This window comes from Lagenorhynchus albirostris, chromosome 1 (assembly GCF_949774975.1).
Source record: "Lagenorhynchus albirostris chromosome 1, mLagAlb1.1, whole genome shotgun sequence".
Taxonomy (NCBI): Eukaryota; Metazoa; Chordata; class Mammalia; order Artiodactyla; family Delphinidae; genus Lagenorhynchus; species Lagenorhynchus albirostris.
Genome location: NC_083095.1, coordinates 84,399,534 through 84,418,255, shown reverse-complemented (window position 1 = coordinate 84,418,255; position 18,722 = coordinate 84,399,534). Strand labels below are relative to the sequence as shown.

Below are 18,722 nucleotides of genomic sequence, written 5' to 3'. Positions count from 1 at the left end.
TAGGTGACAAAATTCTTAAAAAAAAAAAAAAAACAAACTTCTAATTTTTTTTTTTAATTCTATGACTATATACCAACACACGACCGATCAATTCTCTCAAGACAACAAACATTTGGAAGATCATTTACTTAGCTTTAATAAGTAAGAGACCCTGATCCAATACCCAATTAATATTAGCATATGCAGACCACACTTACACTTCACTTTATTGAGCAGAGTTCATTCCTTAGGGTTGCTAAAGGAGACTGGAAATACCCCAGGGGCATCCCTAGCACATCTACAGTATGAGCAAGAAAGAATAAAAAGATGTTTGCTCCAATTGTACACACAGATGTTAAAAATGAACAAAAGCAGAAAAGGAAGAATACAAAGAGTTTTAAAAAAGGAAAGAGAATGGAGGAATGACATGAAAACTAAACTTCGGGAAATCTGTTTCAGGCTACCTATCCCACACCAGACACCCTGAGTTCTACAGATTTTAAGTGAATGTTGCTAAAGTGTATTTTCCACCCTTGAAATCTACTTTGGAGCCTAATACACCTTTAAATTCTGAGGAAAATCCCTCAGGACAGTTTACATTAAGTGCCTGGTAGCACCAAAATTTTCTTTTCCTATTTCTGAGAAAATGTATTTTTTCAAAATTACAAAAGTACTACATGCTTGTATTAAAAATTCAAACAATATAGAAAAAAGTAAAAAATTGGAAGTTCTTCTTTATCACTCCCATCTCCCACAGGAGTCCTCTTCCAGATCACTTTCTATACATTTTCATACAAACACTTTTTATGTGATTCTGCCACTTGCTATGTGAACCTGAGAATATTAATTCTCAGTTTCTACATTTTCTGTAAAATGTAGATAAAATCTCCCTATGGCACTGTTTTGAAGATTAGATAATTCATGTAAACTGTTTAGCACAGTGCCTGACATACAGAATGTACTTGGAAGACTTGATATCCTCCACCTCTTAGGGCACTGATTTTAGCGTATACTCAATTACAGAAGGCGTTGTTAATTTGGAAAGGGGGAAATGATTACGCTATCATTATGCAGGTTGGCAGATAAATCTTTCAAATCTTAGGAATCCATGAAAGGAGCAAAGGATATGTATATAACAAAAGAGGGTCTTGATAGAGGAAATGTTTAAAACCACTGGCCAAGAGGACAGAAAGCAGAAGCTGCCTCAGTTTGGGGGGAGGAGAAAATCTTCACATTCAGGGGGCTAAGTCCCCAGGAATTAAGATGAATGAAGTTCTCCCTTCTCTCACTTTCTTGTATCTTTAGTGCTAGCATGCGAGGGAGTTCTTTTCCAGCTAAATAGACCTCCTTGGGAGAAGGGAGGCCATGAGTGGCTGGCATGGCATTGGTAGGCCGACTGACAGCAGAGAAGTGGACATGGTCCCAGGGTATTGCTGGGCCAGTCACAAGGGGATGGACTATATGCTCTGCACCCCACTGCATTTTGTCTCCTCCACCTCACCCTCCCAGTGCCACTTCAGCCATCTTGTGTTACTGGGCTGGGACACCACCAAAGTAGCTATTTTTAATACCTGCTTAGTACCATAATTTAACTCTTCTTCCTATTTTGTAGTGATGCAAGTTGTTTTGAACTTTCACCATTTTATAATGCTATGGTGTAGATTCTTTACACATTTATTCTTGACTATATGTGAAAAGTTCTGTAAGACATATTTTCTGTCAAGGGCACGTGCATTTAAAATTGATACTTATGTTAAACTGTCTTCTCAGAATTTTAAAATTATACTAGAACTTTGAACAAGCATGGGCTATTCATTTTTGTAACCTAAGTATGGCTCCCAACTTTATGTAACTTCACTATTAGACAGAGATCTAATATATAGTGGGGTTTTGCTTCATTAAGTTGAGAAAACCTGAAAAAATGTGAGGTGATAACGTTTAGATTTAAATAGTAATCTAACACCCTCTCTATACCTCTGGTTCCAGCTCTTAGGCTGGTGACATGTAATCCTTTCTATTATTAATGAATTAGAATTGTTTTTCTCTGAAAAAAATATCAAAGATCCGTAGTTATTCAGCCAACTGTGAATGTTCAGTTATTTTTATAGAGAGGATATATTTTAGAATTTTCCTTCAGTTTATTAATAGGCATTATCTGACAACTTAATAAACATTTCCAATATAGGAGTCTGTTTGTACAACTTAAGAGCATCAGTGTGATAGGCTGAGTTGCCATGGCAACTATATTGTGTAATGTACTTGAAATATTTATTCCACATGAATCCCTGTCAAAACAACATGGGGTGGGGGGGCTTCCCTGGTGGTGCAGTGGTTAAGAATCCACCTGCCAACGCAGGGGACACGGGTTCAAGCCCTGGTCCGGGAAGATCCCACATGCCGTGGAGCAACTAAGCCCATGCGCCACAACTGCTGAGCCTGCGCTCTACAGCCTGCGAGCCACAACTACTGAAGCCTGCACCTAGAGCCCGTGCTCCACAACAAGAGAAGCCACCACAGTGAGAAGCCCGCGCACTGCAATGAAGAGTAGCCCCCGCTCAACACAACTAGAGAAAGCCTGCACGCAGCAACGAAGACCCAATGCAGCCAAAAATAAAATAAATATAACAATTAAAAAAAATAAGATTAAAAAAACCCAAAACAACATGGGGAAATCATTTCTATTTAAAAAGGTCACATATCATGTCAAATGACCCATGTCTGGGTGATATTTTAAACACTCCTATTTCCCTTTAGCTAACAATTTTCTAATGGTGCTTTGGGCAATAAGCTATAGCTTCTACAGCTTACTATACCACTCTTCCTCTCCTCATTGCTTCCCCTCTTATCCTAAAAGTTCTCCTATCCCCCTAACTCTTTTTCTACTAGGAGTTATGTATGAGATGGAGCCAACATGGCTTAGGTCTACTTGATACTGGAATCCTAACGTGGCTGTCATATGGTGACATTTTAGTTGCAATGAAAAGATCAGTAGAGCAACTGAGGAGAGAAACACAATTAAGATGACAAGTGAGAAAGGAAAATGATGAGAAAAACAGAAGACCATGAAGTTGGGCCTCTAGCTATTAGATAAACATTTATTCATGAAGAAGCAAAATATTTTCCTATCTCAAGAAATGGCGGGACTTCCCTAGTGGTCCAGTGGGTAAGACTCCGCACTCCCAATGCAAGGAGCCCAGCTTCGATCCCTGGTCAGGAACTAGATCCTGCATGCATGCTGCAACTAAGAGTTCACATGCCGCAACTACGACCTGGTGCAGCCTAAATACATAAATAAATAAATACTGACAGGAAGAAATGGCATTCACCACTTCAAGACAGAAGTATTGACTGATGGACATATCTGTAACATGAAAAAATGAGGAGACAGATTTTCTTGGGTAACTTCAGAAAATCAGTCTCATAATATTAGCCTCTGCACATATATGTGTTTCACTAAAATGTGAACCCTACCCAAGACACAGGATCCTAACAAAATCCGTATTTTTTTTTATGGCACATACCATCTTTAACTATAGCACTGCATTACAATGGTGTAATAAACATTTTTTATAAAGTGCTATTTAAATACAGAATTATGAAGGATAGTTCATAACTTGTTTTATAAGGGAAAAAAAACACAAAAGAGAACAATTTATATTTGATTTTTAAATTTATAAATGAGTTCCAACAATGACTGTTATTTTGTTGAGATGATAAGAATTCACACTGAATGGAAAGATACTAGGAAGCCCCCTCTGTCATAATGATAAAAGGAGGCAGAGGGCTTCCCTGATGGTGCAGTAGTTGAGAGTCCGCCTGCCAATGCAGGGGACATAGGTTCGTGCCCCGGTCCGGGAAGATCCCACATACCGCGGAGCGGCTGGGCCCATGAGCCATGGCCGCTGAGCCTGCGTGTCCGGAGCCTGTGCTCCGCAACAGGAGAGGTCACAACAGTGAGAGGCCCGCATATCACACACACACAAAAAAAAACCAAAAAAAAAAAAAAAAACAACAACTAAAAGGAGGCAGATTTCCTTTCAGTTATTCTCCAACTCCATCAGTAAGTTTGCCCATGGGAGAAGTGAGTATAATCTATCTAGATTCAAATACAGATAGTCCCCAACTTAACTATGGCTCGACTTACAATCTTTCAACTTTACTATGGTGCAACAGTGATACAAATTCAGTAGAAACCATACTTCAAAATTTAAATTTCCATCTTTTCCCAGGCTAGCAATATGCTGTACAATACTTTCATGATGCTGGGCAGCAGCAGTGTGCTGTGCTCCCAGTCAGCTGCCTGAGCCAAAGGGTAAACAGCTGGTACACTTACAACCATTCTGTTTTTCACTTTCAGTGTAGTATTCAATAAACTACATATGAGATATTCAATACTTTATTAAAAAAATAGGCTTTGTATTAGATGCTTTTGCCCAACTGTAGGCTTATGTAAGTGCTCTGAGCATGTTTAAGGTAGGCTGGGCTAAGTTACAATGTTCAGTAGGTTAGGTGTATTAAATGCATTTGTGACCTATGACTTTCAACTTACGATGGGCTTATCAGGATGTTACCTCATCGTATATCAAGGAAGATCTGTAATACCATTTTGTTCAAAACATCTCAAACCCACCACCTCTAATTTTGAACTCATCTTTCCATAAAACTGTCTCTCTCTCCAAAATCCTTTTTAGAGTTTACCAAAGTAATACATTGTTGGGCTGAGGGGTATTTTTTATTGTCATTTGTAGCAATATGGATGGACCTGGAGATTATCATACTAAGTGAAATAAGTCAGAAAGAGAAAGACATACCATATGATATCACTTACATGTGGAACCTAAAATATGACACAAATGAACCTATCTACGAAACAGAAATAGACTCAAAGACGTAGAGAACCAACTTCTGGTTGCTGGAGGTGGGGGGCGATGGAGGGTTGGGGGGGGGGAGATAGATTGGGAGTTTAGGATTAGCAGATGCAAGCTATTATATATAGAATGGATAAACAACAAGGTCCTATTGTATAGCACAGGGAACTACATTCAGTACCCTGTGATAGGAACTTCCCTGGTGGCCCAGTGGTAAAGAATCCACCTTCCAATGAAGGGGACATGGGTTCGATCCCTGGTCAGGGAACTAAGATCCCACATGCCGCGGGGCAACTAAGCCCGCCTGCCACAACTACTGAGCTGGCGTGCCTCAATGAGAGAGCCCATGTGCCACAAACTACAGAACCCATGTGCGCCCTGGAGCCCGTGCGCCGAAACGAAAGATCCCGCATGCCTCAATGAAGAGATCCCGTGTGCCGCAACTAAGACCCGACACAGCCAAAAAGAAAAAAAGAAAAAGAAAATAAAAATTAATAATAAATAAATATTTAAAAAAAGAATATCCTGTGATAAACCATAATGGAAAAGAATATGAAAAAGAATGTATATATTAGTATAACTGAATCACTTTGCTATACAGCAGAAATTAACAAAACACTGTAAATCAACTATACTTCATAAAATCAATTTTTAAAAAAAGGTAGGTGGGTTTTGTAGTTTTGATGTGAAGAACAGGTTAGGTCATTTGGCTAAGAGTGAGGGTTGAGGAGAAGCATGAAGGTTTGAGAAGAAAGGACAAAGTATGAGATAACTGTCCTACCGAGTGGGAAAAAGTCTGCCTGAATTCAACCTTTTTCAGAGGAGAAATTCAGTAGGTCTGCCAAGCAGTATCAAATGTTAACTTAAAGTCTGTCATCTTGAGTTTAAAGTGATGCCAATCACCTTTATGTTAGGATTTTTCTCCAGTATGATCAGCTACTTGGGAACAGGCACTGAAAAGACAGATAGGGTTTATCTAGGAATGGCATCTCTTCAGATGGGGGATGTAAATCTGAGGGTATCTGTAAAGGAATGACTTTAATGAAGAATCATTTAATGATGAATCATACAATATAAACTAGTGAAGAGGGCAGGTGAAGCCAGGGGAGGCCTAGTGGTTGGTAAGAAAGTATGTGAAATTAATAATCTGAAAGTTTCTACGCTGTGGAAGTTTTGCAGTAGCAGTCTATCTTCTAACTAGCTATAGTATTCTTTTTTTTTTCTTTTTTGGCCGAGCCACGTGGCATGCAGGATCTTAGTTCCCCAACCAGGAATTGAACCTTGCAGTGGAAGCACAGTCTTAATCACTGGATGGCCCGGGAAGTTCCCCTAGCTATAGCATTCCTGCAAACAGTGAAAGTGCATTTTTTGCCCATGCTAACAGATGCTTGCTAATAACAGGAATCAACACATTCTTGCTGATCTGATTAGAGCCCCAACAGCTCACCTGGCATGTTACAGCCAACGTATGACAGATCTGGGTCTTCCCAGTTCGGAATTCTCCAAACATCTCTGTGATGGATCCAGTCTCAATTCCTCCTAATAGAAGAGCAATAAGAAACACCTCTTAGCACAATACAAATATTTAGAAACAATAGTCATAGAAATGTCCTAGGGGGACTTCCCTGGTGGCGCAATGGTCAAGAATCCACCTGCCAGTGCAGGGGACATGGGTTTGATCCCTGGTCCGGGAAGATCCCACACGCTGCAGAGCAACTAAGCCCGTGCACCACAACTACTAAACCTGCACTCTAGAGCCCACAAGCCACAACTACTGAGGCTGTGTGCCACAACTACTGAAACCCATGTGCCTAGAGCGGATACTCTGCAACGAGAAGCCACCGCAATGAGAAGCCCACGTACTGCAATGAAGAGTAGCCCCCACTCACCGCAACTAGAGAAAGCCCACACGCAGCAATGAAGACCCAATGCGGCCAAAAATAAATAAACTTATATTTATAAAAAAAAGAAATGTCCTAGAAGCTCATCAGAAAGATGTTTACATAATTTAGAACCCCAATTTTCAACAAGCAGTAATTTTAAAAATACTTTTTATTTTGGAATAATTCTAGATTCATAGAAAATTTCAAAGAAATGTACAGAGAGGGCCTGTGAATTCTTCACCCAGCCTCCCTCAATGTTAATGTTTTACATAACTATAATACAGTATCAATATCAGAAAACTGATATGGATACAATCCACAGAGCTTATTCAGATTTCTCCAGGTATATATGCACTCATTTGTGTGTGTGTAGTTCTATGCAATTTTATCACATCTGTAGCTTCATTTCACTATCACCACAAATCAATATACAGAACTATGCCATCATAAGTCAATAAGCAGTCATTTCAAAAAATAAATTATAAATAATATCTAATGTTTACCAAATGTCTCTTGTGTATCTGGCATTGTGCTATGTATTTATATATATATCAATTCATTTAATTCCAATAACTTATAAGGTAGGAAGTCTTTTTTTTAATAAATTTATTTATTTATGGCTGTATTGGGTCTTCGTTGCTACGCATGGGCTTTCTCTAGTTGTGGTGAGCGGAAGCTACTCTTCGTCGTGGTGCACGGGCTTCTCATTGCAGTGGCTTCTCTTGTTGTGGAGCACGGGATCTAGGTGTGTGGGCTCAGTAGTTGTGCCTCGTGGGCTCTAGAGCGCAGGCTCAGTAGTTGTGGCCCATGGGCTTAGTTGCTCCGCGGCATGTGGGATCTTCCTGGACCAGGGTTTGAACCCATGTCTGCTGCATTGGCAGGCGGATTCTTCACCACTGCGCCACCAGGGAAGTCCCGGTAGGAAGTCTTTTTGTCCTCATTATGAACATAAGAAAACCGAGGCGTAGACCACAATAAGTAGTCTGCACCATGTAATACAGCCAGTAAATGCTGAGCGGGGAACAGGAGAGAAAGCAAATGCTCAAATTTGAGTGTGATTCCTGAACCCATGCTATTTTGTGCCCTAAAAAAAAAAGGAAACTTGAATTATCGAATATTTGGGGAAGCAACAAGGACCAACTCTAACTCTGCAAAAATTTAAGACAGCAGTGCTTTCAAAAGTTCAAAACCTTTACAGCTTTCCATAAAGTCCTGAAGATTAGTGTGCACTACAATGTATTGATACTACAAAGTAGTATTCAAGCATGGAGTGTTTTAACCAGTCATCAGATTTTCTACCTTGTGGCAGATAAAAGGTTATAATTATTCTTTAGGCAGAGGGAGCTTACTCTCAGAATGTAATATTAAATGGAGATTAAATTATTTAATTGGCAGATAATTTTAGTATTTTTTAAGTCAAGTACCACCCTCCAGCAGTCTTCCTTCTTCAATGTGAATACTTCTCTTTATTTCTTAATTCTATCTAACACATAAATCCGACCCAAATATTTTATTTAGTTATATTCTATAACCTGGATGCTTTGCTAACCGCAGTTCACAGCACAGGATAAGGGATTACTATACCTTGAAGTAGTTTGTCAAGCTCTTTGGAGCCGGTAGTAATCTGTATGATCTCAGACCGCCTTTGGTGGAACTCAGTTGCAGTGGTGAAACCCATTGGAACTAATTTAGCTGCCTCAGTCTGGGGAAAAATAAGAAATGCCAAATCGATGAAATACGCTTAGTAAAAACCAGGCATACAGTGGGAAGAGATAACATCTAACAAAATTTCCAGAATGATCTCTCTTTAAAAAGTTATCAGGCTTCTCTGGTGGTGCAGTGGTTAAGGATCCGCCTGCCAATGCAGGGGACACGGGTTCAAGTCCTGATCTGGGAAGATCCCACATGCTGTGGAGCAACTAAGCCTGTGCGCCACAACTACTGAGCCTGCGCTCTAGAGCCTGCAAGCCACAACTACTGAGCCTACGAGCCACAACTGCTGAAGCCCGGGCGACTAGAGCCCATGCTCCACAACAAGAGGAGCCACTGCAATGAGAAGCCCACGCACTACAATGAAGAGTAGCCCCCGCTTGCTGCAACTAGAGGAGGGCTGTGCACAGCAACGAAGACCCAATGCAGCCAAAAATAAATAAATAAATTTATAAAAAATAATAAATAAATGCATTCACAAATACATGGAAATTAAACATTACATTCCTAAATAACCAATGAATCAAAGAAATCACAAGGGAATTTAGTAAATTCATTGAGATGAATGAAAATGAAAACAAAACATACCAAAACGTATGGGATGCAGCAAAAGCAGTGCTTAAAGGGAGATTTATAGCTGTAAATGCCTATATTAGAGAGATCTTAAATCAATAACGTAACCTTCCCACCTTAAGTTACTGAAGAAAGAGCAAACTAAACATAAAGCAAGAAGGAAGAAGATAAAATTTGAGGAGAAACTAGTAAAATAGAGAATAGAAATACAATAGAGAAAAATCATCGAAACCTGAAGTTGGTTCCTTGAAAAAATAAGCAAAGTTGATTTAAAAAGACTCAAATCACTAAAATCAGAAATGAAAGAGGGGACATTACTACCAACATTACAAAAATAAATATATGCCAACAGATAACTTATAAGAAATACAGAAATCCCTAGAAAGACACAAACTATCAAAACTCACTTAAGTAGAAAAAGAATCCAAGTCCAGGCCCCAAATAATTAGCTGAGCTTGAATCTAAATTCAGTAAAATAAATTGTTTGAGTTGGAAGGAAGGAAGGGAGGGAGGGAGGGAGGGAGGGAGGGAGGGAGGGAGGGAGGGAGGGAGGGAGGGAGGGAGGAGAAAATCTGGATAGATCTATAGCAAGTAGAGATTAAACCTGTAATTTAAAAACTTTCCACAAAGGGAGAAAACCAATAAATAGCTGAATCGTGGGTTTGCATTATTCTCTAAACTTCTCTATATGCTTAATACTTCACTTGAAAACTCCTTACAATGTTTATATTATAGTTATTGCAGAACCAAATGGTGTGCTAGAAATACAATTCTTTCACTAAGCTTCCAATGTTAACAACCGATGTCTCTCAAAGGTTTCTGTCAAATTCAAATGAATTCTTTTTTATATGCCGCTAGTTTCAAAATCATGCTCCATTTTACCTTGATTTTATATCTGAGGAATATCTTTCTCTAGTACTCTCTGACTTTACCATTTCTCAAATTTTTCAACCTCTCAATCTTACTATGTATTCTGCTAATCCTTTTCCCCCCTGAAGGTATCCTTTTCTTCTGCAAATGGGGCTATCTGCTCTCCAGGCTATCTACTGTCCTGGGCTTTCCTTCACCGACTATTTGAGTTGGAGTCTCTCCAACCTAGATCCTATGTTTCCTGCCCTCATTTTAGTAAAGTATATCCTCAAGTAACTTCCTAAGAAAGAATAGGATGAGAGAAAAATGTTCTGAATTCTTGTATTTCTGAAAATGTTGTATTCTGCTCTAACACTGGGTGAATAATATTGCTACAAATAGAATTCTAGGTTTAAAATTATTTACCCTCAAAATTTTGAAGGCACTGCTCTACTAGCTTCTACCATCCAGATTTCTAATAAGAAATGTGCTATCTTTTTGATTTTTGTTCCTTTAGAGGTCACTTACATTTTTCTCTCTGAAATCTTTCAGAATCTTCTCCTTATAACTGGTATACTGAAAATTTCACACTGAGGAGTCTAGGTGTGCATCTTTGACACTCTGTGGGGCCTTAGACTTCTGCTTCCCTTTAGCTCTGGGAAATCTTGTATTATTTCTTTGAGAATTTTCTTTCCTTCTTTATTCCTATAACTTTTACTAATCTTCAGGATGAATGAAAATTAGAAAATAAAAATACTAAAGAGAGGGGATAAGAACTATAAACCAATATTTAACTCTAGTTAATATATGCTAAAATATTTAGGGGGAAGTGTACTGACATCTACAACTGTCTTCGAAAAGCATTAAAAAAATCCCAGATGGACTGATGGCTGGATAGAGAGATAAATAAGTATATTAAAATGTCGATAGCAGTGTCTACGTGGTGGATAAACAAGTGTTCATTGTAACATTCTTTCAATTTCCCAGTAAGTTCAAAAATTTTAATCAAAAATGTGAAGGAGAAAAACCAAACTCATAGGAGATGTTTTCTCTTCTTGTCATTTTAAGCTCGACATTTTCTAGTCTATGAGCTCTTAAAGGAACAGATTATAACCAAAGTGAAATTTGAAGTAAAAACCATGCCAACTGCCTAATCTGGCAGAACTTGACTTCTATTCTTTTGTTTATATAAGCTTGCTTTCATCTGTCTTAAATCTGTAGGAGTTTTCAATGTCTGACAAGGAGTTTTTTATGTCTGACAAGGCATAAGCAAAGGTCAGGATCTGTTCAGTCACAAAAACAGATGCCCAGAAATCAACAACATATAGGCTTTAGGGACACCTACTGGCTTAATATCACAATCTTTCAAAGAGGTATTAGGTATTCAGAATTCTTACTTATTCAATTAAGTCACCACTTCAACAAATTTATTTGAGCAATCCAATAAATGACAACTTCATACTTCAGGGATGGCAACATCTTTAAGGGTTTAAATTAAGAATTACTTATAATTTTTGAGCCCACTGAATTAATACTATAAAATAACAGTGCTTAAAAATTCAAAGCTCAGGGCTTCCCTGGTGGCGCAGTGGTTGAGAGTCCGCCTGCCGATGCAGGGGACACGGGTTCGTGCCCCGGTCCGGGAAGATCCCACATGCCGCGGAGCAGCTAGGCCCGTGAGCCATGGCCGCTGAGCCTGCGCGTCCGGAGCCTGTGCTCCGCAACGGGAGAGGCCACAGCGGTGAGAGGCCCGCGTACCACAAAAAAAAAAAAAAAAAAAAAAAAAATCAAAGCTCTTAGTATAATACACAATAAAACAGAATTTACTGGGTTGTATATATATTATTATATGAGATATTTAATAAATCTCAGATATTGTCCATCTGACTAGGTTATGTGGCAGAACTACATGTACTGAAGCTGTAGGATGCATTTTTTGAAGATTCTTTAGCGTGTGAAGATTATTTTTCATAGAAAATTCTGTATAACAATGGTCAACACAAACTATAAATATATAATTTTATAAATTAAATACTTGCTTTGCACTACAGAAAACTCCAAGAGTAAAGATAAACCCTGTAACAACATACAAGCATACTTCATCTTATTGCCCTTCATTTTATTGTGCTTCACAGATATTGCGTTTTACAAATTGAAGGTTTGTGGCAACCCTGTGTTGAGCAAAGTCTATATGCACCATTTTTCCAAAAGCATTTGCTCTCTTCATGTCTCTGTGTCACATTTTGGTAATTCTCACAGTGTTTCAAACTTTTTCATTATTATTACATTTGTAATGGTGATCTGTGGTCAGTGGTCTTTGATGTTACTATAATTGTTTTGGGCTGCCAAAAACCACGCCTATATAAGACTGAACTTAATTGATAAATGTTTTGTGTGTTCTGGCTGCTCCACCCACTGGCAATTCCCCCATCTCTCCCTCTCCTCAGGCCTCCCTATTCCTTGAGACACAACAATATTGAAATTAGGCCAATTAATAACCCTACAGTGGCCTCTAAGTCAAGTTAGAGGAGGAAAGGAGTGAAGTTGCACATCTCTCACTTTAAATAAAAAACTAGAAATGATTAAGCTTGGTGAGGAAGGCATGTCGAAAGCTGAAATAGGCCGAAAGCGAGGCATCTTGTGCCAAACTGTTAGCCAAGTTGTGAATGCAAAGGAAGTTCTTGCAGGAAATTAAAAGTGCTACTCCAGTGAACACATGAATGGTAAGAAAGAGAAACAGCGTTACTGCTGACATGGAAAAAATTTTAGTAGTTTGGGTAGAAGATCAAAGCAGCCACAACATTCCCTTTAGCCAAAGCCTAATCCAGAGCAAGGCCCTACTCTTCAACTCAGTGAAGGCTGAGGGAGGTGAGGAAGCCGCAGAAGAGAAGTGTGAAGCTAGCAGAGGTTGGTTCATAAGGTTTAAGGAAAGAAGCCATCTCCATAACATTCAAGAGCAAGGTGAAGCAGCAAGTGCTGATGTAGAAGCTGCAGCAAGTTATCCACAAGATCTAGCTAAGATAATGAATGAATCTGGCTACCCTAAACAACAGACTTTCAATGTAGACGAAATGGTCTTATATTGGAAGAAGCCATTGAGGACTTTCATAGCGACAGAAGAGAAGTCAATGCCTGGCTTCAAAGTTTCAATGGACCAGTTGACTCTCATTTTAGGGGCTAATGCCACTGGTGACTTTAAGTTGAAGCCAATGTTCATTTACCATTCTGAAAATCCTAGGGCCCTTAAGAATTATGCTAAATCTATTCTGCTTGTGCTCTATAAGTGCAATGACAAAGTCTGGATGATGGCACATCCGTTTACAACATGGTTTACTGAATATCTTAAACCTACTTTGAGACCTACTGCTTAGAAAAAAGATTCCTTTCAAATTTTATTGCTCATTGACAATGTACCAGGTCACCCAAGAGCTCTGATGGAGATGTACAATGAGATTTAATGTTGTTTTCATGCCTGCTAACACAACATCCATTCTGCACCCTGCGGATCAAGGAGTAATTTCACCTTTCAAGTCTTACTATTTAAGAAATACACCTTGTAAGGCTATAGTAGCCATAGATAGTGATTCCTCTGATGGATCTGGGCAGTCAGCTGAAAACCTTTTGAAAAGGATTCACTATTCTAGATGCCATTATGAACTTTCGTTAAAAAAAAAAGTATATATATATAAACAACAACAACATTCGTGGTTCATGGGAAAAGATCAAAATATCATTAAACAGAAGTCTCGAAGAAGTTGATTCTTACCCTCATGGTGACTCTAACAGGTTCAAGACTTCAACAGAGGAAGTAAATACAGATGTGGTGGAAAAAACAAGTGAGACAGGCTGGGACCTGGGACCCTTTGCTGCAGTGCTGCAATGCTTGCACCTGGACACACCTCTCCTTGAGCAACAAAATACAAAGAAACTGTATGGGACAAAAAATAACTGTCTGCATGCGCAATTAGGGCAAATTATGGACAAAACATACAAAGAGACCAAAAAACCCAACTGTCACTTTTGAAGAGCCTGGAGCAAAAGGAAGGTACTGCCATGCGCCCTACACGAAACACGGACTAAGGGATGGGCAAACCACCTAAGCCACCCCTCCAGCCCGACGCCTGGACACACCCCTACCCTCACCCCACGTAAAGAACAAGCTCACCCCCACTCAGGGAGCGAGCAAAGGAGCCTGTTGTTTGTTCTCGCTCCCCCCTGCTGCAGCAGAGGCCCCAATAAAGCCTTGCCTGAATTTCTTGTCTGGCCTCTGATCAATTTCCATTGATTAAGAAGGCCAAGAACCCTGGTCGGTAACAAAAGAATGAGAAGTAGAGCTTGAAGGTGTGGCTGAAATGCTGCAGTGTCATGATAAAACTTTCATGGATGAGGAGTTTCTTCTTATGGATAAACAAAGAGAGGTTTCTTAAGATAGAATCTACTCCTGGTAAAGATGCTGTGAAGACCCTGGTGAAATGACAACAAAAGATTTAGAACATGACATAAACTTGGTTGATAAAGCAGTGCCAGGGTCTGAGAGGATTGATTACCAATTTTGGAAAAATTTCTACGTGGATAAAATGCTATCAAATAGCACTGCATATTACAGAGAAATCATTCATGAAAGGAAGAGTCAATCTACGTGGCAAACTTCACTGTTGTCTTGTTTTAAGAAACTGCTGCAGCCCCCCCAGCCTTCAGCAACCACCACCCGGATCAGTCAGCAGCCACTGACATGGAAGCAAGACCCTCACCAGCAAAAAGACTATAAATCACTGAAGGCTCAGATGATGGTTAGCATTTTCTAGTAATGATGTATTTTTAAATTAAGGTATGTACACTGTTTTTGTAGACATAATACTATTGTATACTTAACAGACTACAGAACAGTATAAACACAACTTATATGCACTGGGAAACAACAAAATTCGTGGCACTTTACTGCAATATTTGCTTTATTATGGTGGTCTGGAACCTAACCTGCTATTATCTCCAAGGTATAGCCTGTAAATACCAAAGGATAAGTGCATAAAATAAAATGTAATCACAGGGTATGAATGCTAAAGGAATATATGAAGCAAGAAAAATGAATAGTAGCTGTAAGACTTTGGAGGGAAATGAGAAAGGATCACAGTATATCAGGATGAAAATAATTGGATTCTAGTCTTAGTTCTGTGATTAACTGCATGACTTTGGATAAATAATTGAATCACTGTGCCTAAGTTTCCTTATCTGTAAGACAGAGATAATACTAGTCCTGTCTTTCCCAGTGTCATTATGAAGGCTAAGTGAGAATACTGTATATATGAAAGGGATGGGATTTCAAAGTTAAAGTGCTATAAGGGAACTCTACTCAATATTCTATAATAACCTATATGGAAAAAGAATATGAAAAAGAGTGGATATAGGTATATGAATCACTTAGCTGTACACCTGAAACACAACACTGTAAATCAACTATACACCAATGTAAAATAAAAATTCAATTAAAAAAAAGTTTAAAAAAGTTAAAGTGCTATATAATATAAAGGGTTATTAAGTTACTACCTCATTTAGGTTAAGCCAGTGAAATCACTTTTATGTCATTTATTTAGGTTAAAAAAACAAGCGTATGATTCATAATCACATTTTTCCTTATTATTAAAGAATCTTGCTTATGACTAGTTGACTAACAGATTATACACCCTGAGAGCCTAATTAACATGACTTTAATATTCAAGCAATAAAAACAGCTGTTCTATTTAAATTAATACATGTTTATCATAGAAACTGTAGAAACTTCAGAAAATTGAGGCAAAAATAAAAACTGCTCACATTCTCACCATCCAGAAACAATGTTAATATTTTAGTGTATCTATCCCCAGTGTATGTGCTATACATATATAAAAACACATTTTTTAAAAACAAAAACATATATGCACACAAACATGTTTTGTTAACCTGCTTTCTTATATCAGTAATATTTTCCTATGTCAACGGATATTCTTTGAAACTATTTTTTGTGGCTGCATACTAATGAGTGTATTTCTAAGCCATGAAATCATAATATCCAGAACGATAAGGTACATACCACTCACTGCTGGTGGGAGTACAAACTGGTAGTCAACTTAGCAATATTTATGTCATAACCTGTGATACTGCAATTCCCTAAGAAAAATCCCAATTTATGCAAGGAGGCACATACAAAGATAATCATCTGGTAATGCAGTCACTTCTGGAAAGGGGAAGAGGGTGACACAGGAGGGGTGGAAGGAGGAAGACCGTAGCCTTTCACTGTACACCCTTTCGTACCACTACTGCCTCCCTCGGTCACACAAACAGTACTTACCAGAATTTTATCAGCTTTGGCTTCACTAATCCCCTTAATATTTATTAGCTCCTTCTTTGGTGCATAGGCAACAGCCTCCACAGTATGGAATCCAGCTTCTTCCAATTTCTTCACATCATTGGCATGTATGCCACATTGCTGCAAGTGAAGAAAATTGTGGATAAATTTAAGCTTCGATTCCCTCATCTGTCTAATGTGGTTATTTGTCCTACCTACTTCACAGAGCTCTTTTTAGCTGTGATATTATACACAAAAGCTTTGAAAAGTTATGACTTAAAATTTGAGGCATTTAATAACAAATTATCAACCTATTCATTATCAAAACCAGTGGGGTTTTTTTTAATTTATTTTTTATATAGCAGGTTCTTATTAGTTATCTATTTTATACATATTAGTGTATATATGCCAATCCCAATCTCCCAATTCATCCCACCACCACCACCACTTTCCCCCCTTGGTGTCCATGTTTGTTCTCTACACCTGTATGACAGTCTCTAGGATCCATCCATGTCTCTACAAATGACCCAATTTCATTCCTTTTTATGGCTGAGTAATATTCCATTGTATATATGTACCACATCTTTTTAAATTAAAAAAAATTCTTTTAATTTTATCTTTGGCTGCATTGGGTCTTCATTGCTGTGCGTGGGCTTTTCTCTGGTTGTGGCGAGCGGGGGCTACTCTTCGTTGTGGTGCACAGGCTCCTCATTGCAGTGGCTTCTCTTGTTGTGGAGCACGGGCTCTAGGCACGCAGGCTTCAGTAGTTGTGGCACACGGGCTCAGTAGTTGTGGCTCGTGGACTCTAGAGGGCAGGCTCAGTTGTGGTGCATGGGCTCAGCCGCTCCTGTGGGATCTTCCCGGACCAGGGCTCGAATCCGTGTCCCCTGCATTGGCAGGCGGATTCCTAACCACTGTACCACCAGGGAAGCCCCCACATCTTCTTTATCCATTCATCTGTCGATGGGCATTTAGGGTGCTTCCATGACCTGGCTATTGTAAATAGTGCTGCAATGAACTTTGGGGTGCATGTGTCTTTTTGAATTATGGTTTTCTCTGGGTATATGCCCAGTAGTGGGATTGCTGGGTCATATGGTAATTCTATTCTTACTTTTTTAAGGAACCTCCATACTGTTCTCCATAGTGGCTTTATCAATTTACATTCCCACCAACAATGCAAGAGGGTTCCCTTTTCTCCACACCCTCTCCAGCATTTGTTGTTTGTAGATTTTCTGATAATGCCTATTCTCACCAGTGTGAGGTGATACCTCATTGTAGTTTTGATTTGCATTTTTCTAATAATTAGTGATGTTGAGCAGCTTTTCATGTGCTTCTTGGCCATCTGTATGTCTTCTTTGGAAAAATGTCTATTTAGGTCTTCTGCCCATTTTTGGATTGGGTTGTTTGTTTTTTTTTTAATATTGAGCTGCATGAGCTGTTTATATATTTTAAAGATTAATCCTTTGTCCGCTGATTCGTTTGCAAATATTTTCTCCCATTTTGAGGGTTGTCTTTTCATCTTGTTTGTAGCTTCTTTTGCTTTGCAAAAGCTTTTAAGTTTCATTAGGTCCCATTTGTTGTTTTTATTTCCATTACTCTAGGAGGTGGATCAAAAAAGATCTTGCTGTGATTTATGTCAGAGTGTTCTTCCTATGTTTTCCTCTAAGAGTTTTTTATAGTGTCCCGTCTTATATTTAGGTCTCTAATCCATTTTGAGTTTATTTTTGTGTATGGTGTTAGGGAGTGTTCTTATTTCATTCTTTTACATGTAGCTGTCCAGTTTTCCCAGCACCACTTATTGAAGAGACTGTCTTTCCTCCACTGTATATCCTTGCCTCGTTTGTCACAGATTAGTTGACCATAGGTGCAGGGGTTTATCTCTGAGCTTTCTATCCTGTTCCATTGATCTATATTTCTGTTTTTGTGCCAGTACCATATTGTCTTGATTACTGTAGCTTTGTGGTATAGTCTGAAGTCAGGGAGACTGATTCTTCCAGCTCTGTTTTTTTCCCTCAAGACTGCTTTGGCTATTCGGGGTCTTTTGTGTCTCCATACAAATTTTAAGATTTTTTTGTTCTAGTTCTGTAAAAAATGTCATTGGTAATTTGATAGGGATTGCATTGAATCTGTAGATTACTTTGGGTAGTATAGTCATTTTCACAATATTGATTCTTCCAATCCAAGAACATGGTATGTCTCTCAATCTGTTTGTGTCATCTTTGATTTCTTTCATCAGTGTCTTATAGTTTTCTGAGTAGAGGTCTTTTACCTCCTTAGGTAGGTTTATTCCTAGGTATTTTATTCTTTGTGTTGCAATGGTGAATGGGATTGTTTCCTTAATTTCTCTTTCTAATCTTTCATTGTTAGTGTATAGGAATGCAAGAGATTTCTGTGCATAAATTTTGTATCCTGCAACTTTACCAAATTCATTGATTAGCTCTAGTAGTTTTCTGGTGGCATCTTTAGGATTCTCTATGTATAGTATCATGTCACCTGTAAACAGTGACAGTTTTACTTCTTCTTTTCCAATTTGTATTC

At 38.7% G+C, this 18,722-nt stretch overlaps 1 protein-coding gene across 2 annotated transcripts in view; it reads right to left on the bottom strand.

The window, feature by feature from the left end:
- Nucleotides 1-18,722, bottom strand: part of RAD51 (RAD51 recombinase) — a 35,283-nt gene that overhangs the window by 10,686 nt on the left and 5,875 nt on the right. The window contains exons 3-5 of one of the 2 annotated variants that reach the window (XM_060147381.1): nucleotides 16,188-16,325; nucleotides 8,315-8,432; nucleotides 6,295-6,386 (exon numbers count right to left, since the gene is read on the bottom strand). In XM_060147381.1, coding sequence (XP_060003364.1) covers nucleotides 6,295-6,386; nucleotides 8,315-8,432; nucleotides 16,188-16,325 — 348 coding nt within the window. The remainder of the gene's footprint in view (nucleotides 1-6,294; nucleotides 6,387-8,314; nucleotides 8,433-16,187; nucleotides 16,326-18,722) is intronic. The other variant, XM_060147374.1, reaches the window with a different exon arrangement.